Source organism: Vulpes vulpes, chromosome 10 (assembly GCF_048418805.1).
Source record: "Vulpes vulpes isolate BD-2025 chromosome 10, VulVul3, whole genome shotgun sequence".
Lineage (NCBI taxonomy): Eukaryota > Metazoa > Chordata > Mammalia > Carnivora > Canidae > Vulpes > Vulpes vulpes.
This window is the reverse complement of record NC_132789.1, coordinates 43,728,890-43,756,780: the sequence shown is the minus strand read 5'-3', so window position 1 is coordinate 43,756,780 and position 27,891 is coordinate 43,728,890. Positions and strand designations below refer to the sequence as shown.

Genomic DNA, 27,891 nt, shown 5'->3' with positions numbered 1-27,891 from the left:
GGCACCTGGCCCTCCAGTGTGGGATCTCCACATAGCTGCGTCCACTCAAAGTCCTGCCCCATAGGCCTTCCCTACTGTTCCTGGAGGTGACATCTGAACAGCGAGGCTGCAGTTTTGAGCCGTTCATCTCACTTCTGATTCCACAGGCCCCCAGGCTCTGTTCTGTCACATCACCTCCCCCGCCCCCAGCTGCTCCAGAGGCAGAATATGCCTGGAGATCATCCTACCCATTCTGACATGGCCCTTTCTTCCTTTACATGTTCTCCCTGGGCAACTTCACTCAACACCCGTGGCTTCAATCACCATGTAAACCCAAGCCCTGAGCCTGTCTCCAGCTTAGGCCTTGCTGCAGTCCTGGATGTTTCCAACTGCTCTTTGGATGCCACTTTAACACATCTTCCCCTTATTTACTGTTTGTATACATCCTCAAATTCATGAATGGAAGCTCTACACCCCAACACGATGGTATTTAGAGGGGAGGCCTTTAGAAGGTATTAGGAATTAGGGGAGGTCATGAGGGTAGGATCCTCATGATGGGATTAGTGCCCTTATAAAGGGAAGAGATCTTGTCTCCCCTTGCATGTTGAGGACATAGAAAGCAGCCACCTGCAAACCAGAAGATTCCTCACCAGAAACCGAATTGACAAGCACCTAGACCTCGGACTTCCTAGCCTCCTTAAGCCAGTTCTTTTTTTTTTTAAAGGTCCTGGAGCAGACTGCACATGTGTGAATTGTCTTTTTTTTTTTAAGATTTTATTTATTCATGAGACAGAGAGACACAGGCAGAGGGAGAAGCAGGCTCTCTGCATGGAGCCTGATGGGCTCAATGGATCATGCCCTCAGCTGAACAGGGCACTAAACCGCTGAGCCACCCAGGGATTCCGCCCCCTCCACCCTTTTAAAATATTTTATTTATTCATGAGACACACAGAAAGGCAGAAACATAGGTAGAGGGAGAAGCAGGCTCCCCACAGGGAGCCCCATGCAGGACTTGATCCCAGGACCCTGGGATCACGACCTGAGCCAAAGGTAGACACTCAACCATTGAGCCACCCAGGTTCCTCGCCAGTTTATGGTTTCTAATGGCAGCCTGAGCAGTCTAATACATCCAGAAAACTCTATATTCCGGTGTCTGCTTTCCCCTCTGACTTCATCTCTTCCTAACTCTTCTCTTGTTCACTCAGCTTTAGACACACTGTCTTCTTTGGGTTCTTCAAACACGCCAAGCATACTCAGACACCAAGGCTTGGACACTTGGTGTGAACGGGTGAGCTTTGCAAGAAAAGAGGCATCCGGAACTCCCCAGAATTTATAAGGAATGTTTTATGTGTGTGCAGTTTCTTGTGGATAGGACTTGTAGCTTTTTATCAGATTCTCAACCTGAACATCAGTACCCCTGAACCCAAAACAATGTCTGCCCCTCCCATCTACCCTACACTGTTGCTGCTTAACCATCTAAAACAGAGACTTGGTGCAGTCATCACTCCTTCTGGAAGGTCTCCCCACTCCCTAGAGGACAGCCAGCACATCGAGCCTCTCGCACCCAGCTTCGGCTTACCCATCAAGCTTTATTTCCTCTTCCCTCTGCCCCTTGGATGTGCACCTGTTGACTTCTTTGCCTTTGCACTTGCAATGCCCTCTGCCCAGGTTGCTTTCCCATCCCATTTCTGCCTGCTGAACTTCTACTCGTTCTTCAGGGCCCAGTCCAGAAGGCAACTCTTCCAGCTGGCCTTGTCACCCGGCAGCCAGGCCACCAGCCGGCCATCTTCCTCCGTGCTGCTAGGTGCTCAAGCTTACTTCTGCAGGAATGTCACTTGGACGACAGCGTGTTTATGCGTGTGTAAGGTGTGTTGTGAGAGTGTGTCCTCTGGTGGGAGAGGGCAGAGGCTCTGCCTCCCACAGCCTCAGACCCCAGAGCTGAGTGAAAGAACGAGTTCCTCTTCCTCCTCCTCAGGCCACACAGAGCCCCACCTGCTCTCCTATTATCTTTCAAGGCCGGAAGACAGGACTCTAATCAATTTATTGGTTTTCTTTGACTGCTTCTGGTTCAGCTTTGGAAGGGCTCTCTGGGTTCTTCTGGCCTTGTTTCTGGGCTGCTGCTTTAGCTTTTAAGGCCCTTTTTTGCTTCTTGAGCTTCTGTGCCTCCTGGAAAACCTGGAGATGAAAAGGGAGCAGGAAGAGACTATAATCTTGTGCAAAAACTTCAGGTTTGGAGCAGGTGGGGTGGGACGAGACCTCCCTGGGTGGTCAGGCCAGCCTGTCTCTGTGAGGGTGATGGCCTGTGAGCCTCCTCAAGGCCTTGGGGCTAGATCCTTGCCTAGGCAGGAACAGACAACCCTCCTTTTCCCTCTCCCTACCACAGTCCCAGAGCGGAGCCAACCAAAGCAGCAATTCTGACTCGTACCCGAATGCACAGGGCCTTCTTGGTCACCCAGCGTTGGTGGCCTTTCCGGTGGTACAGAGGGGGGAAGGTGTACTCAATCCCTAGCTCCTTGCATGTCTTCTCGAAGACGCTGTAGTTGGTCTTACGGAGGTTTTTGAGCAACTTTTTCCTTTGGTCGATGCTCATCAGCAGATAGCGCTTGTGCACTTTGTCCTGCGAGAGAGCTGGTGTTACTTTCAGTGTTATACACAAATAAGCGGTGTGCCACTTTACAGCAAAGGATGGTCGCTCTATCATCTCACCGAAACCTTCCAACAATCTTATACAAATATTAGTGCAATTCTGAGGTGGGTATTGTCATTGTTATCCCATTTTATAGATGGTGGGGGGAAAGGCTCAAACATGTCACTGAATCATAGAAGGCTCTAGAACTGTATAGGGTAGGACCTTGTGTGAGGTCAGGTCTTGAATCTGTATCTAAGGGTCTCACTCCAAATCTCATGCTCTTTCCCCTACACGTTCAGCCTCCCCAGAGCTCAGCACACTGTCAGCTGGGGTGGAGAAAAGGGAAGGCCTTGGGCTTCTCTGGGAGGATTCTCTGCAGTGGGACTGCTGTTCCACAGGCCGAATGAGCGAAAATCTTATCTCCGAAGAACAGGCTCAACCGGCTCCAGGAACACTGGGGTGCCACCCCTGCATAGTACTGGACCAGTCTGTATTTACCATGATGTGTTTATATTAAGAATACCCGCAGTTGCCTAATTACGGCAGCTCCGTGCCCAGTGCTGTGCTGGGATATGGCATCATGGTTGAGAGTATGGGCCCCGGAGCAAGACCACCTCATTTCAAGTCCTAGCACATCATTTCCTAGTGCTGTGCCCTGAGGAATAACTTAATTACCCCCTGCCTGGATCATTCTTCTGCACAACGGAACAGAAAGATGGCTAGAAGGGCTAAATGAGCTGATGTATGTGAAGAATTCAGCATAAGGCCTAGTACTTCACATGACCGCGCTATGCTGGTACTTTCGTATTTTAGGTGGTCCTTGCTATCCTGCCAGCGAGTCCTGCTATGATCCCCACTTTATAGACAGGAGAACTGAGGCGTGGGCACGTAAAGCAACTTCCCCAAAGTCACACATCTGTCGGTGGAAATGGCAAAGCTGAGGTTTGAACCGAGGCCAACGTGACCCCATTCATGCATTCAAGAGATATCTACTGAACACCCGCTATGTGTCAGACACCGGGGGCACGCCTGAGGTTTGTGTTCGTGCCCCCTGGTGACCAGTCAGCGCAGCCCTGTAAGGCTCCCATTTTTCTATTGGAGGCAGGAGGGAAAGGTTTTTCCCACTGCAGCTGAGGGGTGGACACCCTGGTGTTGTAGCCACTTGGCTTCTCCAGCTGCTCCTCTGGATGCAGAGCCCTTCACCCCTCAGATTCCTGTCCCCTCCGCTGCTGTAGTAGCTGTGAGCGACGCCCAGGGTTTACCTTTCGGTGTTTCTGCATGTGTTCTTCAAAATTGCGGATCTTGACAGTCAAGGCAACAACTGAAACCACAAACCACAGAGGATGAGAGCTGGCACAGAGGAAGGAAGGGCCTGGGGCCTGGGTTATGTTTTAAGACCTCAAGGAATAACAATCATCAATGCTGTGGTGCAGCTCTCTACAATTCCCAGAGCACTTGGAGTCCAAGATCTTAAAATACTTTGGATTATCTTTCCTTCAGTAGGCAAAACCTAAGGAAGGCACGTTCCTGAATCTTCTAAAGGAATCCTGTCCAAACCATAGCAAGTAGCCTTCTTTTTTGTTGTTGTTAATAAAAGCTTTTACAGTGTTATTTATTAAAAACAAATACCTGCTTATTGAAATTTTATAAAATATACATCATCATGATAGAGAAAAAATACACCAAGTGTCGCCTTTGAGGAAAAAATAACTAAATTCTTCCTAATGCGCGTTTTCATGTATTTGTGCTTTCACAAGAATGGAGTTCATACTACAGCAAACGGCATTCTTAATGGCAAAACTTCAGAACGTTCCTATTAAATTCAAGGATTAGTCTAGATACACACCGTCATTGTTAATGGTTCAACACGGCGCTGGCAGTCCTAGCCAATGCAGGAAGATTAGATTCTAGAACTGTCAAGGGTCTACCCCTTCCTCTCCCTTTCCAGCTGCCACCCTTAACTCTGTGTTTTCCCTAATAAGTTTTCAGAATATCAGCTCCCACTCATCTCCCAAAGCCCTGCAACATCCTTCCTGGGGAAGCCTCTTGTTTGATTCCTGCCTGTGTTGCAGACATGGGGGCAAAGAAGAGGCCGGTGGCCCCAGGGAGACACTCGCCCCACTGCAGGCCCTTCCTGCACACACAGAGTTCTGGCAGCATTGCAGAGAGCGAGGTGGAACCTTGGCCCTGACCTCCTGGCCCCTTCATACCACCTTAGCTGCAGAGTAGAGACATGGAGATAAGCTTTGGTTCCTGAGGACACTTGCCTGGGCTCACCACAGAGGTATGAGGTGGGACCTGGATGCCGACTCCAGCCTCACAGAGTCCAGTTTTTATTATCCTGGGTCCTTTTTGCCTCTTGCTTCATCAAACCACATCTAATACCCAGTACCCTTGTAGACAAGGCCCCTGGGCCAAGTACCAGCTAGCTGACTCCCTTGCACTCCCACTCCCCAAGGGCCCCCTGACCAACTTCGAGCCTCCAGGGAGCTGGTGTCCTCAGGGTTTGCCACAATCTTGCTCATCAGCTGCTGGTGCTTGATTTTTAGCTTCTCCTTCTGTCGAAGATAGAGACAGAGAATCCGTAAGGTCTGCTGTTCCCTAAGAACTAGCCTTTATACCTCGAAGGCCCTGGCTGCAGCCATAGAAATGAAGCCATAAAGCTCGGCACCTGGCTTCACTCTGTTCACCGGGCCTTGGCCATTGGTCAGCATATGGCCATTCATATCTAGGTGAGCCTAAGGCCAATGACAGGTGACACAGCTTGTTAGATGAGTGTCCCCAAACCGTGCTCATTCATTCAGGCATTAGATCATTACTGAGTACCTACTGTTTGTTGGGTGCTAGGGATACAGTGAGAGAGCAAGACTGTCCCTGCCCTAGAGATAGATGCTCGGTCTGGGGGATGGACAAGTGGACACAGAATGACAGCGGGATAAATACTGTAACTTGAGAAGCACAGGATGAAGTGTTACCATAGTAGGAGGGCATCCCAGAGGAGAGGACTGGGAGGGGCTGAGGGGTTTGGCACAGGTACTCACCTGGCTGGCCATTTCTAAAGACAAGAGTCTTCTCACGACATCGTCAACCCTGTGGGAAAACCAGAGCAATGAGACCGGTGTGGGGGAGAGGGAAAGGGGAATCAGCGCTGTTTCCATTTGTTTGAAAAGCAAGGATGACTGAAAATTTCTGTTATAACACAAGAGTCTCTGTGGAAGTGGGAGCCCCTTCCCAGGACTTAGAAGTCAGCACGAATCGGATTTGCCGTGCCAAGAACATGGGAGTGATGTGACAACTGCACAGAACAGGGGCTGTCAGCCTGACTGTTCCAGGCTCCTCACAGGGAGGGCAGGGGGAGGATTTTCATTTTGGCTAGAATATGGTTCAGTCTGTCTTGAGACATTTCAATTCTAGAATCATTGTTTTTTTTCTCTCCTGACACTGTACAGTGGAAGGGACTGCCCAGTTCCCGCTATACAGGGCAGGGGCTGAGCAGAAGGATCCTGGTTTTGGTGTCTTTCAGCCCCGGCCCCTAGGACCCATATGACATTGTGCAGACATTAGTCATCTATAAAATGGGGACACTGTTTCTTCTCTCACAGGCCTTTTGTGAAGATCAAAAGATGAGACATCTTCAAAGACCTGTGAGGCACGTTACCTCCGTATAAAAACAAAACAAAACAAAACAAAACAAAAAAAGGCAAGCTGTTGAGCTCCACGAACTCCATTCTGTCCCTGCTGCCCCGCACCAAGCCTGGGCTTGGGTAGCCCTCAGCCCGATTCTATCACCAAGCTCCAGATACAGCGCACCAGGCCTCGGAAGCCGCTATCTTCCCTCTCTCCTTCCCAATCCTCCTATGGCCCCCTGCTTACTTCTCAATATCAGGAACATTCTGGTAGTCTTTGAGCAGCGTCGAAGGAGGTGGGTCATCTTGGGTGGGCTGGACTGTCAAGCGTAGGGAAGGAAAACACCCAGAGTCAACTCTCACTGCCCATCCTCCCTGTCCTGGCTCTTGTCACCAACTGTCACAGACACCCAGAGCCTCAAGCAAGGCACTAGAGATCTCTGCGCTCTGCCTCTCCTCTGCAAATCCTGCAGGCAAGGTCTTGATAGTTCACGTTGGGAGTAGATGACTCTCCTAAAAGCCTGTAATTTGTCTTTAAACTTCTCACACCTCTTAAGATCCCCGCATTGTGATGGGTGCTCTTGTGGATGGCCTGACTTATCCCCTACCCACCCCCCAATATGATCCATGGCCTCTCAAAAAACACTCAACAAACACTTGCTGGCTGACAGCATGAATGAAATAAGGGGTTGAGGAGGGACCCCTAGTTTTAGGACATGGTAAGCACCGAGCAGAGACCCCATATAGGAAACCCTCAGCCTTGGGACGCCCGGGTGGCTCAGCGTGTGAGCGTCTGCCTTCGGCTCAGGGCGTGATCCTGGAGTCCTGGGATTGAGTCCCACATCGGGCTCCCTGCATGGAGCCTGCTTCTCCCTCTGCCTCTCTCTGTGTCTCTCATGAATAAATAAAATCTTAAAAAAAAAGGGTGTGCGTCATACTCCCTTGGAAGTGAGAAGAGGCACGAGCGGAGGGATCAACTGGTCCTCTCCACGATGACCCTGCTTTGCCTTTAGGGAAATCACAGCAATACCCGCTGATAGACACACGTGTGGCACCCGGTGCTGAGCGTGCTCCCTTCACAGGTTATCACTGATTCCTAACCCCCAGGCTCTCTAGGAGACACGTGTAGTGTTTAGAAGAGACTCAAAAAAAAAAAAAGAGACTCTAAGGTAGGATGTAATCTGCCCCCCATCATTACTCAGGAAGCCGCGCTTCCACCACGCAGGAGGCCCTGGAAGGGAAACCAGACCCCCCAGCTCGGAGCAAGTGTCCCCCTGAACCCCGGGTCAGCCTGCACATCACACCCAGTGCGCAGGCTCTAGCGCCCCCCCCTCAAGCTCCAGCACCCCCCCCTGCAGGCTCCAGCTCCTCCCCCCCCCGTAGGCTCCAGCTCCCCCCCAGCAGGCTCCAGCTCCTCCCCCCGTAGGCTCCAGCTCCCCCCCAGCAGGCTCCAGCTTCTCCCTCCCCCGCAGGCTCCAGCTCCCCCCCAGCAGCCTCCAGCTCCTCCCCCCGTAGGCTCCAGCTCCCCCCCAGCAGGCTCCAGCTTCTCCCCTCCCCCCGTAGGCTCCAGCTCCCCCTCAGCAGGCTCCAGCTTCTCCCTCCCCCGCAGGCTCCAGCTCCCCCCCAGCAGCCTCCAGCTCCTCCCCCCGTAGGCTCCAGCTCCCCCCCAGCAGCCTCCAGCTCCTCCCCCCGTAGGCTCCAGCTCCCCCCCAGCAGGCTCCAGCTTCTCCCCTCCCCCCGTAGGCTCCAGCTCCCCCTCAGCAGGCTCCAGCTTCTCCCTCCCCCGCAGGCTCCAGCTCCCCCCCAGCAGCCTCCAGCTCCTCCCCCCGTAGGCTCCAGCTCCCCCCCAGCAGGCTCCAGCTTCTCCCCTCCCCCCGTAGGCTCCAGCTCCCCCTCAGCAGGCTCCAGCTTCTCCCTCCCCCGCAGGCTCCAGCTCCTCCCCCGTAGGCTCCAGCTCCCCCCCAGCAGGCTCCAGCTCCCCCCTCCACCCCCCCCAGGCAGGCCCTCTCCGCCGTCCGTCCCCCCCGAGGGCTCCTACCTGCCTTCTGGGTGGCATATCCGTGCCCGGCCGGGACGATGACACCTGCGCAGAAGAGCGAGGGCCGAGCCCCGAGTCCTTAGAGCCCCGGCTCCCGCCCCCCCCTCCTCCACCGCCGGATCCCCCGCGTCCGCCCGCCCCGCTTCCCGACGCCCCACCTCGAGGACAGGGAAGGCCCCAGCGGCGGGAGGGAGGCCTGGGCGCTCCGCCCGGCAGCCCGGGGACTGAGGCCCGGGCCACTGCCGGGGCCGCAAGCGACCGCAGGGCCCTCCACGCCGTCCTCAGCATGGCGACTCGCGCCCCGCGGCCCGGGCCCGGCTCCCAAGGGCGCCGCCATGCTGCCCCAGGCTCGACCAATGGAGCGCGGCGGCGAGGCCGGAGCAGCCGATGGCCGAGAGAATGGATCGGGAGCGCGAGCCGCGGCGTGGGGGCGGCTGGGGCTGCTCCGGCTGCGCTGGCCGGGGTCCGGGGGCTGCGCCCGGGTTCGCGGCGTGCGGGGCTGCATACCTTCTCAGAGGTCGTTATTTTCGTGGGCCCGCGCCCCCCCATTACTCCCACTCTGTGCTCCTGGCCTGGAGCCCTGACCTTTTGGAGGCTTTTTGCAGGGCCTGCAGTAGCCTTCCCCCCTACCTCCTCTTCCTCCATCCTCCAGGATGAGGCTGCCCTGAGAGCTGCTGGGTGTCAGCCCCGTAAGCCTCGAGCTGAAGGTCGAGGATCTTGGAGTGGGACAGCCCTGGGCTGGGATGGAAGCTCAGCCATTCATTTACTCACTGTGACCGTGGGCAAAGCCAGTCCCACCTTTCTGGGCCGCGTGTACTCGTTCATCAAATGGGTGTGGTAATAGCAGTATGTGCTTTTTTTGTTTTTTGTTTTAATATTTTATGTATTTATTCATGAGAGACAGAGAAAGAGGCAGAGACACAGGCCTAGAGAGAAGCAGGCTCCATGCAGGGAGCCTGATGCAGGACTTGATCCTGGGACCCCAGGGTCACGACCTGGGCCAAAGGCAGATGCTCAACCACTGAGCCACCCAGGTGTCCCCAGTATCTGCCTTTTAGGTTGTTGGAGGATGAATCGAGGTGAAGGATGTGCTATATGGTACACACTCAACAAATATTTGCTGTGATGATTTTTGCAAAATGGGATGTAAGGACAAGGACAAATGCAAAGCAGGAAAAGTACATTTTTAATGAAATAAAAATAAAATTTTAATTTTCCCTTGGTGCAAAAAGGGAAAAAAGTTCTCCTCCCCCTCACTCTTCTTAAAGCATATACTTTTGTAAAGTTGTCATTGTGAATTCTTTCTCTGCCCTTTTGAGACAGATGTAAATCTTTTCAAAAAGCTAAATATGCCTCTTGCCAGTTTTGCAGCACGGGATATTCTCAGGAATCTAGGATCTAGGAGCCATCTCTTGAAATGCAGTGATTAAGGAAGACAGTTTCTGCCTCACTCTAAGATGTGAACCTACCTCTTCTCATAAAGAGAAATTTAGTTTTCTTTGGGATAAAGACAATTAGCAAACAGGTGTCTACCCGTTTACCTCAGAAAAGACTAATCCTTGCTGTGTTGGAGAAATACAAATAAAACCATCTACTGGGGCGCCTGGCTGGCTCAGTGTGTGGAACATGCAAATCCATGGATGAACTCTGTGTGACGGATGGTGCCGTGATGTCCTCTTGCTTGAGGACTAGGTATCATTTATCTTGAGAAAATGTGTGCAGTAACCTGTATCTGCTTGGCGGTAAACAAGGGTAAAGTTTCTTTCTGTCTTTTCAAGCTTTTAGGAAGGTTGGTGATGATGCCCATCACATTCTGGTTAATGTTCATTCAGTAATAAAACTGATTTCATCCTCTTCCACCCTGGTGGAGAGGTTTTCTAGGTTGGCAGGAGATTTTGTTTTTTAATGTTTTATTTATTTATTTATTTAAAATTTATTTAAAAAATTTTTCTAATGTTTTATTTTTAAGTAATCTTTACAACCAGTGTGGGGCTCAAACTCACAACTCCAAGATCAAGATTTGCATGCTTCACACACTGAGCCAGCCAGGCGCCCCAGTAGATGGTTTTATTTGTATTTCTCCAACACAGCAAGGATTTGTCTTTTCTGAGGTCTCTTCTCCTGTCCCACTTTGTGGGACACTTTGTGATCCCCGCCTCAGTCCTGGCCACTCTGCCCTAAAGGGCAGTCTTCAAGTCTCTACCACTAGAATGCGAACCCTTTGAGGGCAGACTGAGCCAAGTCGTTTTTGAATCCCCGCTGCCAGCACAGGGCCTACATCCTAGGTGAGGGCTGGGGGGATTAATGAGCAAAGGAAGGAATATGCAAGCGAACACTTCTGATAAGTACCCCCATCACTGCTAGGGCCCTAAAAAGGAAAAGGACAGAGGTGCAGGCCTACTCAAGAGTTTCTCAAAATCAAACCAAACCAAACCATGAACCAGTTTAAGAGACTGAGATTACAGGAAATAAGCACAAGAGGCTAGTGGGCAGGGTTGGACGAAGCATTCCGTGGCCACTAAATTAAGGGCCCAGCCTGTGGGGACTGGAGAGAGAGACGAAGGATGCTGGGGGCCAGAGATGGGGAGGAGACCCTGTAGCCTTACTGCCCTTCTGGGACTAGGTGGTTTTTTGCATGATGGGCTTACTAATACTCTCCTCTCCTCTGGATGGCCCAGACCTCTCAAGAGACAGGCCCAAGTGGGGGATGCTAGATGCCCCCCAGCCCTTCCACCCCATGGACCTGGAGCCCTTGCAGGAGGGGGAAGTCAAGCAGTGGCCCAAAGACACAGTCATCCTCCTGGTTTGGGACAAGGGGCTCTGGGGTGCCCAGGGGGCTGGTCTGGAACCAGAGGTTCTCATAAAACTTGGGACTGGGAGTAAGACCCCCTAAGAGGGGCTGAGTAGAGTCACAACGGAGGTAGTGCCCTGGACCTGGGCTGGTGGGGCTGCCCAACACCTTCCCGTAGAGGACCTGGTCACTGGTGCCAGACTGGGGCTGGGGCTGGGTGGAACATGCTCTTGGGTCCCCCTGGAGCACGTAGGCCTGGACCAGGGTGGGGAGGCCACAGGTCCCTGAGCTGTCATTGGACTCCCAGGGCCCTGGCTTCTTCTCCTCTTCCTCCAGCACTGTGATCTTGGTGATGGGTGGCATGCCGGTGTCCCGAAGGCTGGGCAGCTGGAAGGTCTCCTGGACACAAGGACAAGGGGTGAGGACATGATTCATCTGAGACATTCGTCCCAACCAGTGTCCCTTCCTGAGTTGCGGACAGTTGAGATATTCCTGCTGCGCTCTGCTGGAACCCCTGAGGATGATGCTTGTGAAGCACCTCATGCTTTTCTGACACCTGCTCTGCACTTCAGACTTAGCTTAAGGTGCTTGTCCCCAAGGATTGTGTGGGAGATATGTCCCATTTCACAGTGAGATGGCTGAGGCTTTGAAATGGGTAGAGTTGGGATCCAAAGTGAGATTTGCTTTACTCCGGAGGGAGGGGACCTTGCTAGGAAGTGATGGGAAGGCCTGAGTCCTCATCCTTGGAGGGGTTTCCTTTCACTTGGATCCTGGACCAGCACCCCCCGGCCCCATTTCCCTCTCCCTCTGGGGTTCTCACCTCCACCATGATGCTCGGCACCCAGGAGCCCAGGCTGCTGTGGGCTGGGTCTGGGACACTTGGCCAGAGAGGATTCTTTCTGCTGCAAAAGAGGACAGGAGAGGGCCAGGTCAGGCTTGCCCTCCATCTTTCCATCCTTTCTCTCACCCATTCCCAGCAGCAGAAGGCCCCTTGGGCAGAGAGGAGATGGTGCAGGGCCTGATCTAGACGTGGGCCCTGAGGCCTGCGAGGGCGAGGAGGGACTTGGATTGGCCCACCCCAGCCTGCAGTTCCCTGTGGGCAGGGGCAGATAGGTATTAATTCTCTTAAAAGGACTCACCTGGATAAAAAAAAAAGGACTTACCTGGGTCTGCAGCAGAGCCGGGCAGCCCCGCAGAGACAGATGAACAAGAGCAGGAAGCCAAAGAGGCCCAGGAGGACATGCAGCTCAGACTCCTCTGGGGTGAAGGGAAAGCCAGAAGGGGTTAGAGTGCGCACAAGGAAGGCTGAGCCTCTTCCGTCACACTGGGCTCTGAGGGCAGGATTGGGCCTCCTCCCTCAGGCTGAGCTTCATGGGCAGGTCTGGGTCTCCTCCCTCAGACCAGCGGATCCAGGCAAGGCCTCAAAATGAGAGATCCATTGGCCGAGGAACCTTCCCAACAACCTTGTCTGGCTGGCCCCCTTCTCGCCTTACCTAGGGCCAAGGTCATCAGGGTAAGGCTTGTGCTGTTGGTGGCGCCGGCCTTACTGGTAGCCCTGAGGAGGACGTGGTACAAGCTGGCGGGCTCCAAGCCGTGGAGGACCAAGCCGTGGGAGGAGGCATTGAGCACAGTGGCTGGGAGTAGAAGAGAATGGTCAGCCTGGGCCCAGATGCCGAGGCTCCCTCCGCGGCTGCTGAGCGCTCCCCTTGAGGCCTTCTGGGCCTGTGGGGTACTGAGGATAGACTCACAGAAGGACTGGCCCCGAGCAGAAGACATCCAGAAGACGGTATAGTGGGTAAGGGGGCTCTTCCCCAGCTCAGGGGGCAGGGGCACCCACTCCAGCTGGGCCCAGGTCTTGCCAATGTGCTTTAGATGCAGCTCTGGGGCGCGGGAGGGGGCTGCCGGGAGAGAGAGAGAGGTACAGGGGCTGCCGGGGAGCTGGGCAGAGTGGGGAGCCCAGCTGGACACCTCGCGACTCCCCAGACCCAGAACTGAGACACACTGTGCTGAGGAGTAAGGAAACGGCCCCCCTGGTGTTGCCGGGACCTTCAGCTGCATTCCATCGACTGCTAATAAGTGGCCGGGTCGGGACTGGAACCCGCTTCTCTTTGCTTCCGAAGCCTCGCCACCCTATATCCACCGGCTTGGTTTAGTTGTGCTCGCTGTCTGATTTCTGCCCCTCGTCCTCTGACTTTATGCCAGGCCCTCCGTCTAATTTCTGCCGCAGCTTACACTTGATTTCTTTCAAGGGTGATTGATGGGCTTTTGCCAGACCCGCTGCCAAACTCACTCCCTAGTTTCTGTCACCCGGCCGCCTGACCTGTCCGGCTGCAGAGGTCTGGGGCTAGCCAGGGGTAATGTTGGGGTTGGGAGAGAGCTTCTTTGGGGCCAGGGGTGGGGGGATGTTCCCTCATAGTCCCGATGGCCGGGGCCCCAGCAGGCACTGAGAGGAGAGGGTTCTGGGGAGGCCTGGTGGCTGACGCACCCATCTCTTGGGAGTAGGCATAGATGTGTCGGGAGGGCCCCACGCTGTCCTGGTATAGGGGGGTCACAGTGATCTCGTAGAGCTGAAAGGGCCTGATGTTCTCTGTGGAGAGAAAATGGGGTAGGGCACCCCGGTGAGGGCCTAACCCCCCCGCGGATGATCAGGAGCTGACCCCAGACCCCTGGTGGCGGATAACCCAGGCCTCAGGCTGCAGAGCTAGCTGCTTCTATCTCTTCTGCAGATCATTTGATGGGAGGGAGGGCAGAAAAGTGGGGAGAGCTAGAAGGGTGGGAGGGTCAGGGCTGTGAAAAGAGAAGATCGGGTTAGGGTGGGAGAAGAACTTCCTGATTCTGGGGATGGGAGAGGACAGTAAAGGATCAAGAAAGAGTGAGGAGTCTGCTTCTCTAGGGTGTTTCGGGTGGCCCCTCGCTTCCTGTCAGACAAGCGTTGCCTCCCTGCTTCCCAGGCCCTGCTCACCGCCTGCTCCATCCCCCCGGCCTGTCTCACCCTGCAGTAGGGTCCCAGAAATGCTTCCGTTATGCTCCATCTTCCAGGTCTTATTGCTGCCGCTGGGGCTGGGGGGACCCAGGCCCCACTCAATCACATAGCCGTGAGGTCGAGGACTGGGGGGCTCCCAGCCCACCCAGAGCCTGTGGGGATCTTGAGCCATGGTGTGGAGTCTGGCCAGGGGCGGACCTGGAGACCGAGTGGGAGGCGAAAGAACAAAGCGAGAAGAATGCAGGTGCCAGAGCCTGGAGCCTGGGTTCAAATCCTTACTTTGTTACTTACAAGCTGGGTGGCCTTGAGTGAGTCAACCTTGAGACCTCAGTTTGCTCATCTGGATGGGTTCTCTGGTGCAGATCAAATGAGATTATGTATAGGACAAGCCTAGCACAGTGCCTGGGCAGAGGAGTGCCTGACAGTGATAGAACGAGTGCCTCTCTCGGGCCTCTTGGTGGACCCAGTAAGGTAACACGCACCAAGGACCACGACGGCACATGCCACAAACCACATGACGTTAGCATTGATCGCCGTCAGGCTTTCTTCCCGTCTTCCCGGCAGAATGGGCTGTGTGTGTGTGTGTGTGTGTGTGTGTGTGTGTGTGTGTGGTTCCTCCACCAGCTTAACTTGGTTCTGGCTCAGATGATAATAGGAGCTGATATTCTGCCTGTTGAGCAGGAACTTGGTGCCAGGCCCCGTCTGAACGCACATACAAACCTCATAACAATGCCTCCAGCTCAGCAGCGTATTGTCCCCCTTTGCTAGGCCAGGGAGGTTCGGTCACTGGCCCTGGTCGTGCCGTCAGCAAGTGACAGGACTAGATGTGAACCCGGGCAGTCTAGCTTCTGAATTTACATGCTTACCCACCGTGCTCTGCTAGTCACCGGCCCCCCTTACCTCTGCTCTCCAGGAAGACCACTGGGGTGGGATGGGAGGTCCCGGCTGTGTTATAGGCCACAAGGACCACCTCCCGGGCTTCTGAGGGCAAGCGGAAGGTGCAGCTCAGCTCCGAGGTGTTGCAGAGGGGTGGGCCTGCCCCTGCCGGGCCTGCTGGTCTGACCAGGTATCCCTGGATCTGCCCGCTGTATCTGTCCAAGGGCGTTGGCTGTAGTGGGCACGGGAAGAAGGTGGTCAGAGGGATGGACAGCTCGTCCTAAGTGGGGGAGGGCTTCTAGATGGCGGATGGGTCACACGAGCTGAGCCCCACAGGCTGGGGGCCAGCCTTCCTCCCTCCCTCCCTTCTTTCCCTATGCCAGGTCCTAGGAGGGAGGAAAGGAAGAATCCAGTTGGCACTTAACTATTCCCTGAACCGACCCTTTGCCTTAGGCGAGGCCTCCCTGTCGTCTCTCCCGAAGGGCACTACTCAGCGGCCTGCACATGCAAGGTGCATGCAAATCACCTACAAATGCATCCACACCTCCCAGACCCGTCGGAGTCCTGAGCCCCAGACCACAGGCATGTGTCTGGGTTGGAAGAAGTGTCAGGGGTGGAGGGAGGTCAGGATGGGTCACCTTCCAGAAGAGCTGTATGTCTGCCGTCCTGGGGTCCAGCTGCCTCTGCCGCCACCACGTGTCCAGTCTGACGATGGGGGCTGTGGAGGGAGCGAGAAGAGGGTCAGGGGGAGCCCCGGATGCTGGGCTTTGTCCTGATCGCTGCTCCCGGCCCCTCGCCCCCCTGCTTACCCCGTTGTGCGGTGGTCAGCGTCAGGCTAGGGCTCCAGTTGCTCCACTGGCCAGGCAGGGGCCAGCGGGTGCAGCGCATCTGCAGGGCGTAGGCCGTGGATGGGAGGAGCCCGCAGAGCTCGTACTGGAGGGTTTGGGAGAGCAGGGGGCCCACCTGGTGGGGCGGCCGTGGCTCTGAGCCTGTACCCTGTGGCCTTGAGGCCGGCCCAGCCGCCCTCCCCTCAGCCACCCCCACCCCAGGCTCTCGGGCTTGCCCTCCGTCTTACCAGGGCCCAGCTCGCTTCACCCAGCCGTGGCTGGTGGCGCAGCTCGCACTTCTGCTCTATGTACAGGCTTGGCTTCCATGGCTCCCAGCGCAGCAGCAGGCAGCCAGGCTGGGGTGGGGCCGCCTCAGGACTGGGGGGCAGGGCCCACAGCGTGGGAGGCTCCAGCTTCACTGCAAGGAGAGGGGCTCTCAGAAACCTGCCCTGCCCCGTCCCGGAGGGGCCTGCCTTACTCCTGCTTTTTTCCCAGTTTCTGCCCTGGGTCGCCATCCCTGTGGGTCTCTGTCAGTCTGTCTTTCTCTGTCTCTGTCTCTCTGTCTCTTCATCTCCACGTCATCATGTCATGTTTCTGCAGGCCTGTCTCTAGGTCTGGGTCTCTGTTTCATCCTCTTGTCCCAAGGCCTTTGCACTTCCAGTTCCCTCTGCCTGGTGCTCTCACCCTGCAGGTACCCAGGTAACCTCCCCCCCTTTGCTCCCCCATCACCCTTGCCATCGCCTGACATCCTATTTTATCTTTTCTGCCGGCTGGAACGTAAAGCTCCAGGGGCAGGACTTTTGCTCGTGCATTTAGTGCTGCATCTCCGGCACCTGGAGCAGTGCCTGGTGGTTAGCGGGCGCTGCAGGAAGCTTGCCGGAAGAATGAATGAGTGAATGTGCCTCCTTGGCTCTGTGTCTCTTCCGTGTCTGTGTGTCTGTGTCTCTGTCCCCACCTGCAGTCCATCTTGTCCCTGTTGCTCTTGTCTGCCTGGGTCTTCCAGTGTCTCTTTGTCTGACCCTGGGTGTGTGATTTCCTCTCTGTGATGCTCTGAGTTTGCCCCTTGTGGGGGGGCCTGTCCTGTCCCCCAGGCCTGGCATCACGCACCGACATCCATGGGAACGAGGCACAGCTGTGGGGACTTTGTGGTCCCTAGCGCATTCTCCGCCTGCACCCAGATGCCCATGTTCTGGTACAACTGCAGGTGTCTACGTGGGATGGAGCAGTGGTTCTGGCCGTCGCTAGGCACGCAGTCGAGGATAGAGTCCTCCTGGGTCTGGCAGTTGCCACGGCTCCTGCCAGGCAATACCAGGCTTGGGTGTCTAGCAGCAGTGGAAGAGAGCGAGGCTCCCTTCTCCCTCCTGTGCTTGCCTCTGGCTCCCCCACCCCCACAGTCCCGCCCCCGCCCCCACCCCGGGACCCAAAAGAACGGGGCTAGCACACAGACCCTTACTTACTTGAAGCTCTTTAGGGTGAAGTTGGTGGGCAGGTGGTTGTTGGGTCCCGGCTCCCACTGACAGATGAGGCTGTTGGTTGTGAGGTTCATGAGGCAGGACAGGTTGTGGGGTGCGGCAGGAGGGTCTGCACATCGGGTGGGGAGAGTGCGGGCTTTGAGTAGGACCTCTCTGGAAGCTCTGATTGGAACCAGTTAGCTTCATTTCCTTCCTCTGGGTTGTTCCTCCCCGGAGCTACCCTATTTGCTCGTCTCCATATATATATATATAGGGTGACCCTGCGGGGGCAGCCCTGGGGAAAGTCAAATGCTGGCCTGCACGGGGGCGGGGGGGCAGCATCACAGAGTCTCTGACACTGATGGTGTAGACCTGGCTTTCCAACCTGGTTCTGACAGGGATTCACCGTTGTGATCTTGAAGTCACTGAACTGCCCTGTGCCTCAGTCTCTTCATCTGTGAAACGGGGTGATGGCCACATGCTTACTCCCCGGGGTTGAGAGGGCTGAGTGGCTTACTGTGCACACAGTGCTCAGAGCAATGCCCGGCACCTACTAAGTGCATTAGCTCTACTGGCGACTCTTAGACTCTTAACAAAGAAACCTCGTCTTAAGGGTTTTTCTTAGGCGTTGGCTTGGCATAAAGCCTGGCCCCTCGGTTTGAAAGAAGGCTGAGACTGGGGTGGAGAGAAGCTAGGAGCAGGCCCAGCGGGTGAAGGGTCCTCCCCGGGGACACCCCCCAGTGGCTGGGTTGTTGGGCTTGACTCAGGAGCCCTATGGAGTGATGGTTACGACGCTGCCTGATATAAACCTCGGCTACACCCTCAGTTTGTGACCTTCACCGTATCATGTAGTCTCTTGAGCCTCAGTTTCCTCGTCTGCAACATGGGGCTAAGTAGCATGATCCACTGGTAGGGCGGATGGTCTGATAACCAACCGTGCCCAAGACGAGCTTACGGAGCACGAGCTCAGTAAATAACAACAGGTCTTATCGGTGTTGGCAGGAGGGCAAGGACAGCGGGTGGCTGGCGGCCGGGACTTACAGCCTGCCTGCACCTCGGCCTGGTCCAGCATCTGCAGGCTGTGGCCCCAGCGCAGGTAGCAGGAGAGCAGGACCCGTGGGCTGCTGAGGCGGGGCACCGTGACCGTGAATTCCTGGCTTCCGTCTTCCAGCCGCTGTGGCCTCTTTCCGGATTGAGACTCTCTTCCCAGTTTCCAGACAATCTGTGCCTCGGGGCCCAGGTGGCTGCAGTTGGGGCTGACGATGCAGGAGGCTGTGAGGGGATCCCCCAGGTGGACGGTGGGGGTTGGGAGGCTGATGCGTCCGCACTCCTCCCGGCCTGGGGTGGAAGAGAAGGGGCGGCGGAGCTGAGCTCTGCACCTCGGCCTATGTGCTCCTAGCTCGAGCTCGAGGCCCTTACCTTCCCACCAAGACTGGTTTTCAAGCTACACCAGTGGGACATGAACGTGACCTTGGGAAGACAGGTGTGCACCAAGGTCTCACGAGCCAGCCCCAGCACCCCGCCAGACAGAGCCCAGTCCCCGCCGTGGAGCCCTCCCCCGGGGTGGCAAAAGCAATGGTTGGCATGATAAGAACCCTGTGGCCACAACCCTCAGAGTTCAAATCTGATTGCGTTACCCCATCTGGACCACAGCCCTCCAGCACGTCGGCTGTGTGGTGCATAAGGCTCGGATGTTGGAACAGACAGCTTGGGTTTACAGCCTGGTTCTATTGCTTATTATTATTATTTTTAAAATTCTATGTGTTTGAGAGAGAGAGAGAGAGAGGGAGGGAGGGAGGGAGGGAGGGAGGGAGGGAGAAGCAGACTCTGCACTGAGCAGGGAGCCCGATATGGGACTCGATCCCAGAACCCCGGGATCATGACCTGAGCTGAAGGCAGACAGTCACCTGACTGGGCTACCCCGGCGCCCCGGCACCCTGGTTCTATTGCTTATTAATCACGTGACCCTGGTATGTTAGTGAGGCTTCCTGTGCCTCGATTTTCTCATCTGTACGTGGAGGAGGGATGAGAACTAGTCCCCGCCTTCCTGTGGCGGGAGGTATTAGATGTGCTAGTGCGGGTAAGGCACTTAGTACAATGCCCGGCATGTTAAGTATCTGCTGCCCTAAGATAACGACCCGGGTCTGGAGCCCTTGTGACCTTGCCCACGCTGCCCCTCCCAGTTCTAGCTCAGATCATCCTTTCCCAGCTGCGCTTGCTCTGGCCCTCTTACCAGTCCTTGAAAATGCTGTGATCTCTCCAACCTCCAGGTCCTTGGACCTGCTGCTCTCCCTTTTCCAGGGGCTCCTTTTCCCGGGGTGCCTGGTTAACATTTAGCATCTTGGGGGAACCAGACCGGACCCTGATCAACCAGACCCAAGCCAAGTGCCCCGAACTTTCCCAAAGCTTTTATTATCCCTCATCATTACAGGCTCATGTGACCAGGTGCTTGTCTGCCTCCCCAGCAAGACCAGAGGTTCCGTGGGGCTGGAGACCTTGGCTGTGTGCCTCCTACTGTCTTCCCCAGAGCCTAGCGTGGACTAGGCCCTTGGCGTGTGTTTAGTGTGTAAACACGTAAGTAAGCGGTGCACTTTGCCCCCCGCGCCTCCTTTCCTCTGTCTCCTGTGTTCTGAGGCCTGTTTTGCTGAGGCTGAGGCCCCAAGAGGAGAAGGAATTTGCCTAGGATCACAGGGCGGGGTTCATGGCTTTCAATGTGGGGCTCCTGTCGCTTCCCAGACTCAGAATTTCCGACTGGAGGGAACCTCGCAAAACTGTTTACTTCAAGACTCCCCCCTAATCCTGCATCCTCTTCAGCCAGGCCTGGGATGGCCCGTTTTTCGTACGGCCTGCCGGCTAAGAATGGGTTTTAGATTTTTATTTTTTATTTTTTTATTTTTATTTTTTTTTAAATTTTATTTTTTTTAATTTATTTACGAGAGTCACAGAGAGAGAGAGAGGCAGAGACACAGGCAGAGGGAGAAGCAGGCTCCATGCACCGGGAGCCCGACGTGGGATTCGATCCCGGGTCTCCAGGATCGCGCCCTGAGCCAAAGGCAAGCGCTAAACCGCTGCGCCACCCAGGGATCCCCTGGTTTTAGATTTTTAAAGGGTGACCGCGGAACAGAAAATAGGTAAGAACACACAGCAGAAACCGCAGGTGGCCCGCACAGCCTAAATGTGACTATATCAGGCCGTGTTTGCTGACCCCGGCTATGCAGCATCCCTGTCCGCCCCGGCCTCAGCTTGCATGCTCCCAAAAATGGGACGCTCGGCTCGAGCTTCCTTATTCCGGGATGAAGCCTGCCTCCCTGAGACCTGCGGACAAGACCTGGGTCCCCCGGCCTTTCCCAGGCTGAGCAGCCCAGGCCCTCCCGCATTCCTCCCGGGTGGTGCTGTGCCCGCAGAGGTGTGCGGGCAGGGGCCCGGCGACCCAGCCACCCCTCATATGTGGCCCAGGAGCAGTGAGGCAGGGCAAATGGTTCCCTCCTCCCCCCGCTCTCTCTCCCTCTCCCCCCAGCACCCCTATGGCCATACTCACTTCCGGGGAGCAGCAGGGTGATCAGGGCAGCTACGCTCAGACTCCAGGATCCTAGCCCTGCCATCATGCCTGTTTGGTGTTCACCTGGAGGCAGAGGGGGATGGTGAAGGTCATGGGCTTTGGAACCAGAGCTGAGCTTAGCCCTTGCTCTGCCTCAGTGTGGCTTTGGCCAGGTTACTTGATCTCGCTGAGCCTCAGTTTCTTTGTCTGCAAAACGGAGGCAACGAGAGTCGATACTGCACAGGACTTTGGGAAGAAGACACAAAATGATGCAAGGCACACAGGAAATGACTCTGTAAGTGACGGCCACTGTTGTTATGTTTGCCTTCCAGGAGAGAGCAGGGGCATCAAGGAACGGCCTTCTTCCCCCTTCCCTTCTATCCTAGCCGGGCTAGCATGCAGGCTAGGATCTTAGAATCTTATTTTGGAAAGATCCCAGGAACAGACTGAAGGGGTTGGACGGAATGGAACAGGTGAGGGAGGAGGGAAAGCCAACAAGGGTGCGTCATGGAGTTGGTCATCTCTATGGACAGCTTGGGCTCCCTCCTTCTGGAACCTTCCAAGGAGCTGTGAGAAACATGCCTCAGGACACTTGATCCCTTGAACAGGAGGGAGGACGGCAACGTTTATCTACCGACTTCCGTTCCCCATGGGTCAAGGGATGTTCTTTGGGGGTACTAGCTTCCTGACACATCCAGGTTACACACGCATGCCTGTGAGGCAAGTTCTCTGGGATGAGCAGGGCCTGAAGGGTCAGAGACGCTCCCTGGCAGAAAGGGATAGCTCCATGGGGTAGCTGGGCCAAGGGGCTCGGGCAGCCGGCCTCCATGGTGATGGCGGGAATGGGAGGGCGCAAGGGGTCTGACACCCCATCCCTGCCCCCCTGTTCAGGGCTCAGGCCTCCAGAGGTTTTTCTGGGGCCAGGTCCTGTAGTCATGGTGACAGCATCTGGATGTGGAGAGCAGTAGTTCCTGCCTCAACACTGATGCAAAATTGTCCCACTGGGGTGGGCTTCTGGCCTAAGCCCGCTTCCTGCTCCCACCGGGGTCTTGGGGACGAGGCACCAGGGTCTCTGGCACTGATTGGCAGTCTTGGCAGCTGATAAGTGTACACAGGAGCACGACATGTACCGGTGCCCTGTGCTTGGATGGGGAAGGCTGCTCTCCCTTTTCTCCCCGGGCTATACACAGGTGTGAACAAGAACTGCCCGACATACAACCACCGTTCCCTCCCACGGGGGCCGGACCCCAAGCCCTGGGCGATGATCCATCTACATTTCCGGATCAGGATGCCAGGGGACTGCTCGCCTGTGAGTCACATTTTGGCAAATCAGGAAAAAAGTGCTCCTTCCTCTGGGCAGACGCAGCCCCACACCAAGACCTGGCAGCTGAAGAATAGGTTGGTTTCAGCCTCCACTTGCTCCTCAGCTGGGCAGCTTTGTGCAGTGAGATGGGGCATCCCCATCTACCAATCAGTGGTTGACAACTGTCTTACTGCCGCGTACCAGTTTGATTGTCCCCCATGCACACTGGGTGGGGAAGATGTGGACTCCTAGGCTCAGGTTTTGGGGCATTGGTTTCTATTCCCATGTGCTTTGGATCATACCCCAGCCCTGCTGCCCCAGCGAGGGTCAGCATGGGGCCCAGCCTGTGCCCTGCAAGGTACTGCTTCATCCCTCTCCTCCGGCTCCTGTCCGGAATGGGCAACCAGACCCCCCACTCGAGAGGCCCCTGCGTCCTCCCCCTGGGATGCTGAGCGATGGCATGTTTGGCACCAGTTCCTGGTCGCCCACAGCAGCCCGGGGCGCCCCCCACCCCAGCTGGGTGTGCTCGGGGGGAACGTGTGGGAGCAGGGCCTCGCTGCGGGCTGGCTCTGAGCCAGACCACCTGCTCTGAAGCCTGGCTCCACGACTCACCAGCTTCGTGACCTTGGATGAGTTACTTCATCGTTCTGAACCTCGGTTTCCCCATCTGTGAAAGAGAGAGGACGTAAGCACCCAGTTCCCGGGATCGTAGTGAGGAGGCACCCAGGTGGGCTGGGACGGAGGCGCTCAGCACGGAGCCTGCACGGCAGGAGCTCTCAGTGACCATGAGTGCTTTCCACGCATGACGATGTGGGTCACCGTGTCATGGGATCCATCATATGGCCTCATCCCCTGCTCCTGGCCTCCTGGGACAGCCACCTTGCTTCTGTCTGTGTCACGCTTCATGGCTTCAAAGCCCCGTTCTGGGGTCCCCTGCTTGCAGCTCCTTGCCCCCCACCCCGGGTCCCCTTGGCTCTGGCCATCTGCTCGGTTCTCCTGCTTGGTCCCAGTGGAACCTGCTGCCTCCAGGAGGCCGTCGCAGGCCTCTTCCTCTCTCCTCTCTCCCTGCACTCTCCCCCGCTCTCCCTGCCCCAGCTCGCACCCTCTCTGCCCTGTCGGGTCTCCTCTTCCATGGGGGGGGGGGCGCCCACCTCACCGATGTGGGGCCGTGAAAGGGGGCGCACAGCTGCACAATGAGGGAGAAAGTAAAATAGGTGTGCGGGCGGAGAAGGCTGGGCAGGACAGGTGCATAGGGAAGAGCCCAGGGGGAGACGCAGGTGCTCAAGGCCGAGAAGCCAGAGGTCCCCAGGAGAGTTTAGGATTCAAGAGAGGGAAACGTGAGAGACGTAGAAAGGCACAGAAAGATTCAGACGCAGGAGAGGGAGACCCGGAGTCCGGACTGGCCAGGGAGAAACGGGCATGGGGGTGGGGGACACAGAGAGGGTTGGTGATTATGCCCATCCCACAGTCCAGCTCCATGTCCCCAAGGAGATGGCTGGCCGTTTGTGACCTCCTCGGTGCGTACCCCCCAAAGTGGGAGCAGCCCTGCAAAGGAACCTCCATGTCCCGGGCTCCTGGTTCCCAGGGACCAAGGCTAAAGGCAGGAGCCCTGGTCCTGGGCCTGCACATGGGCACTCGGCGGAGCTGGGGCAGTGGATGTGGGGTCGAGGCCCTGGTGCAGCCCCCCCCGCGGATCCCCTACTCACGCTGGAGGCTGGAGCCCGTGGGGCCCCTGCCTGGCCTCCCTGGCCTCCGCTCTCCTCTCTGGGCCAGTTCCTGAAAACAGCCGCCGTCGGGCTTCTCTCCCCAGCCCTGTCGTTGATGGCTCTGGCTCAGCCTGTGACAGGCCCAGGGGCTGCGGATTGCAACACCTGCCCAGCCTCCTTCCCTCCCTCGGGCTGTCACTCAGGCGCCAGGCACAGGGCAGCCCCTTCCTCCCAGGAAGGAGCCTCAGAGGGAAGCCCGTGAGGGGTGAGGCCGGGCAGCCTTCCTGCCTCTGGGGTCTCATCAGGGCTGGGGGATGTGGCAACGGTGTCCCTCTCGCCCGTCTCTGGATTTCCTGACCTCAGAGCTTTTGAGTCTGGCCAGGGCCCAGGCCTCAGGGCACCGGGGTGCCATTCCGTGCCCCCACCCCTGGGACAGCATCGGTGGGACATGGATCCTGGCTCGAGTAGCCTCGGGGCCCTGACCTCACGGGTCTCAGGGGGCAGCCTCCAGGTCAGGGGAAGGTTTATAACACGTACCTACTCGCCGGGCCCCTCATCACCGCATGTCTTCCACCATTGACAGGCGATGGAGAAATGGGGACTCTGGGAACAAGCCCCGGGGATGACCTGGGAGGCTCGGGGTCTTCAAAAGCAGCCTTGAAGTTGCTTAACTCACAGTGCTTCTGCTACCCTGACCATGTTCTGACTGAGCGCACTAGGCTACATTGTGTGTCTCTCCTTGTCTGTATCCATGAGTCCCCTGGAACGGTTTATAAATAATTTCTTGTGCATTTTTTTCTTTTTCTGAAGATTTTATTTATTCACGACACACACACACACACACACACACACACACACACACACAGAGGCAGAGACACAGGCAGAGGGAGAAGCAGGCTCCCTGCAGGGAGCCTGATGCGGGACTTGATCCCAGGACCCCGGGGTCACACCCTGGGCCGAAGGCAGACACTCAACTACAGAGTCACCCGGGTGCCTCTGTGCCTCTGCCTATTTTTTTCTGAAGAAGGTTCAGACTGTCCATAGTCTGTTGGATTAATGACCTACTAAGGTTAGGTACCAACCAACTAGCAAAGTGTCCATAACATACGATCCTTTTTAGTGAGAGAGGGCTTCCGAGTCTGGTATGAGGGGCAGACCTGGGTTGCCCTTGAGGGTCCAGATGCAGATATCCACCTGTTTGTGACGACCTCCCCAAGGTGTCCCATAGGCCCTGCATGCTCAGCAAATCCCGTTTCAAAATATAACCAGAATCTTGGGTAGGCAGGTATTCCCCTTATAGTTCAACTTGGTTGGCTCTGGGTTTCAATGTTTTCATGATAAAAAGTTAAGAAAATAGAAATATCACTTAAATCAATACCAGTCGGGGCTACACCATCATTATCTCGTACCTAGATGCTTGCAGTCGTCTGCTTCCTGGTCTCCTACTTCATTCATCCCGGTCCCCCCGCCCATCTGTCTATTGTACCTTCAGGGGCCAGTGTGATGCTGACCAAAAAAAGTGAGTTCATGTCAAGTCAATTCATGTCATCCTCTGTCCCAAACCCCCAATGGTTCCCATTTCACTCAGAGTCAAAGTCAAGGCTCTTTGGGATGCCTGGGTGGCTCAGTGGTTGAGCGTCTGCCTTTGGCTCAGGGCGTGACCCTGGGGTCCTGGGATCGAGTCCCCACTGGGCTCCTTGCAGGGAGCCTGCTTCTCCCTCTGCCTGGGTCTCTGCCTCTGTGTGTCTCTCATAAATAAATAAATAAAATCTTTAAAAAAAAACCCCCAAAAACCAAAGTCAAGGCTCTTTGGATGATCTACAAGGCCCCACTCAACACCGGGGCCCCATTTCCCCCCCACCCCTCTCCTATTGTTCTCCCCCTGGCTGCTCTCTTTCTCTCTCTCTCTCTCTTTTTTTTTTTGTTGTTGTTTCTCAAATTTGTTAAGCTCCCTCCTGCCTCAGGGCCTTTGCACTTGCTGTTTCTTTAGCCTGGATACTCCGCCTGCCCCCCAGCCCCAAATAATAACATGGGTCCCTCCCTCTCCTTCTTTAGGTCTTTGCTCAACTATCCACTTCTCATTGAGGCTTTCTCTGCTCACCCTTTACAAAAATTGCTCCCCCTACCCCCATCTCGCTTTTTCCCCCATATCCCTTTTCACCATCTGTCACTGCTTTCCCTACCCCCCTACCTCCCACCAGAATGGAAGCTCCAGGAGGGCGAGGGTTTTAGTCTGTTCTGTTCAAAACTTTATCTCCGCTGCCTACAGCACTGCCTGCCACGGAATGAGCCCTTGGCACCTACCGAATGAAGGATCGAATGGATGAATCTTCCCCCCACTTTGCCAGACTTGTCCCCGATCCTCACAGTCCTCATCTGGTAAAGGATATCACCATCCACATTCCCCCCCGAGCTCCCCCATTGCAGGGGCCCAGGAGTCCTTCCTCACACCCCCTTCTCCACTCCCACATCCAACCAGTCCACGATGAAGGAGAATGGGCCTTGGGTTCATCCTGCAGAGAACATGTTCCCAGAGCAGGTACAAGGGTGCCATGGTAACCAAAAGCAGTTTTCTTTTTCTTTCTAAAGGTTTTATTTATTCATTCATGAGACAGAGACAGAGACACAGGAGGAGGGAGAAGCAGGTTCCATGCAGGGAGCCCGATGCGGGACTTAATCCCGGGACCCCAGGATCATGCCCTGAGCCGAAGGCAGATGCTCCACCGCTGAGCCACCCGGGCTGCCCCCCAAAAGCAGCTTTCATTCCTGTCTTTGTGGAGCTCTCCGTCTTGTCCACAGCTCTGAGATTCATCTGCTCTTTGTCAGGTCTCCCCTCTGTCGCGGGCTCCCCGTGGGCTCCCCGCCCGGGGCTCTCTCCCTCCAGCCTCTGTCACCACCCGGCAGCATGAGCTTCCCTACACGCAGGCATGGCTGACCACGCCAGTCCCCTTTCTTCAGCAGCCCTAGGATGCACCCCAATCCCTTAACAGCACAATCAAGGTACCCCACCAGCTCCCCCGCCTCCCTGTCCTGCCTTGTCTGCCTCTACTTCCCCAGACACACTTCTTCAGGCTGCAGTCACGCAGGCGGCTTATGTGTGCCCGCCAGCCCCAGCCTCTGAACACTGACCCCAGTGCCTCTGGCTGGCCGGTCCTGCCTCGGGCCCGGCTCAGATCTCCAGCCTGCCCTGAGCATCTTTCCGGGGGGCCAGGCGCCCCCCACCCTTGCGATCCTGGACTCCCACAGCGGGCTGTTGGCTGCCTGCCTCCTCTGTTGGCCTGTGGACTCCTCGAGGGCAGAAACCACGTTCTCCTCGCTGCCTCCAGCCTCTGTGTGGAGGACCTCCGGGGCCACCGAATCTCCCTCGCAGGCCTCCGTCCAGTGCCCTGTGGGTCACAGGGCTAGTCACCCCTCCCAGGGCTCGTGGGGACCCTGTGAACTCTGGGAGGTATGAAACAGCGTGGTAGGTGCTCCATAAAATTCCTTTCCTTCCCCCTGCACCTCCCAGTGAGTAGTTCAGCATTTCTTTTTTTTTTTTTTTTTAAGATTTTATTTATTTATTCATCACAGACAGAGGGAGAGAGAGAGAGGCAGAGACACAGGCAGAGGGAGAAGCAGGCCCCATGCAGGGCCTGATGGTGGACTCGATCCCGGGTCTCTAGGATCACACCCTGGGCCGAAGGCAGTGCTAAACCGCTGAGCCATCCCGGCTGTCCAAGTTCAGCATTTCAGAGCGAGATTTTACTGATCTCCATTCTCCCCTGAGGACCTGCTCCAGGAAGCCAACCTGCAGCGGCTGACATGACAGATTTAAGAAAGGACTCTCTTTGTGTGTGTGGGGAGACGTTAGAGACCTTATATTGGTGTTGAGAGGTTAAGAGTGGGGCTGAGCGGTCAGGCTGCTTGGGTTCGCTGTTTACTCGCCGTGGGCCGCTGGGCAAGTTGCTGGGCAAGTTGCTGGGCCTCCCTGAGCCTCGGTGTCGTCATCTTTCAAATGGTGATAGTAGTGTTCGCCTTACGATGTTTTTGGAGAAATCGGTGAAATAATGCGTGTGGGGTGTGTGGCACTGAGCCAGGCACAGAGTAGATGCTCACTAAGTGTTTACTCCGGTGAGCTGGGAAGCACGAGGCAGATGTGGTCACC

The 27,891-nt window shown here is 56.0% G+C and overlaps 2 protein-coding genes across 3 annotated transcripts; both read right to left on the bottom strand.

Annotated features, from left to right (window-relative positions):
- Positions 1 to 736: 736 nt before the first annotated feature.
- MRPS15 (mitochondrial ribosomal protein S15) lies at positions 737 to 8,836 on the bottom strand. Its single transcript, XM_072723809.1, has 8 exons — positions 8,431 to 8,836; positions 8,273 to 8,317; positions 6,482 to 6,554; positions 5,650 to 5,698; positions 5,082 to 5,166; positions 3,871 to 3,929; positions 2,405 to 2,596; positions 737 to 2,154 (listed from the first exon to the last, which is right to left on the bottom strand). Exons 1-8 carry the CDS (start codon positions 8,819 to 8,821, stop codon positions 2,020 to 2,022), a joined length of 1,029 nt encoding a protein of 342 aa, XP_072579910.1. The 5' UTR covers positions 8,822 to 8,836; the 3' UTR covers positions 737 to 2,019.
- A 1,381-nt stretch (positions 8,837 to 10,217) lies between these two features.
- On the bottom strand, positions 10,218 to 23,885 carry CSF3R (colony stimulating factor 3 receptor). 2 transcript variants are annotated; one of them, XM_072723808.1, is made up of 17 exons: positions 23,748 to 23,885; positions 22,654 to 22,708; positions 20,739 to 20,945; positions 18,242 to 18,538; positions 17,207 to 17,330; positions 16,857 to 17,044; positions 15,998 to 16,167; positions 15,732 to 15,885; positions 15,561 to 15,640; positions 14,947 to 15,154; positions 14,056 to 14,244; positions 13,549 to 13,650; positions 12,812 to 12,961; positions 12,557 to 12,697; positions 12,227 to 12,320; positions 11,884 to 11,965; positions 10,218 to 11,462 (listed from the first exon to the last, which is right to left on the bottom strand). In XM_072723808.1, exons 3-17 carry the CDS (start codon positions 20,803 to 20,805, stop codon positions 10,983 to 10,985), a joined length of 2,526 nt encoding a protein of 841 aa, XP_072579909.1. In that variant the 5' UTR covers positions 20,806 to 20,945; positions 22,654 to 22,708; positions 23,748 to 23,885; the 3' UTR covers positions 10,218 to 10,982. The 2 variants fall into 2 exon arrangements, with proteins under 2 accessions (XP_072579909.1, XP_025847519.1); XM_025991734.2 differs by having other exon boundaries at positions 20,739 to 20,822.
- Between the last annotated feature and the right edge of the window lie 4,006 nt (positions 23,886 to 27,891).

Bases quoted from the DNA above. Each gene is read 5' to 3' on its own strand.
- CSF3R (XM_072723808.1), bottom strand. From the start codon at position 20,805: ATGATGGCAGGGCTAGGATCCTGGAGTCTGAGCGTAGCTGCCCTGATC. The intron at 17,045-17,206 runs GTAAGTAAGGGT...ATTGCCTGGCAG, and splicing joins TTCACCCTAAAGAGCTTCAA to GAGCCGTGGCAACTGCCAGA. The intron at 11,463-11,883 runs GTGAGAACCCCA...CCTTGTGTCCAG, and splicing joins TGCCGAGCATCATGGTGGAG to GAGACCTTCCAGCTGCCCAG.
- MRPS15 (XM_072723809.1), bottom strand. From the start codon at position 8,821: ATGGGGGGGCGCGGGCCCACGAAAATAACGACCTCTGAGAAGGTATGC. The intron at 8,318-8,430 runs GTGGGGCGTCGG...TCTTCTGCGCAG, and splicing joins GGGCCTTCCCTGTCCTCGAG to GTGTCATCGTCCCGGCCGGG. The intron at 2,155-2,404 runs GTACGAGTCAGA...TTTCATCTCCAG, and splicing joins AGAAGGCCCTGTGCATTCGG to GTTTTCCAGGAGGCACAGAA.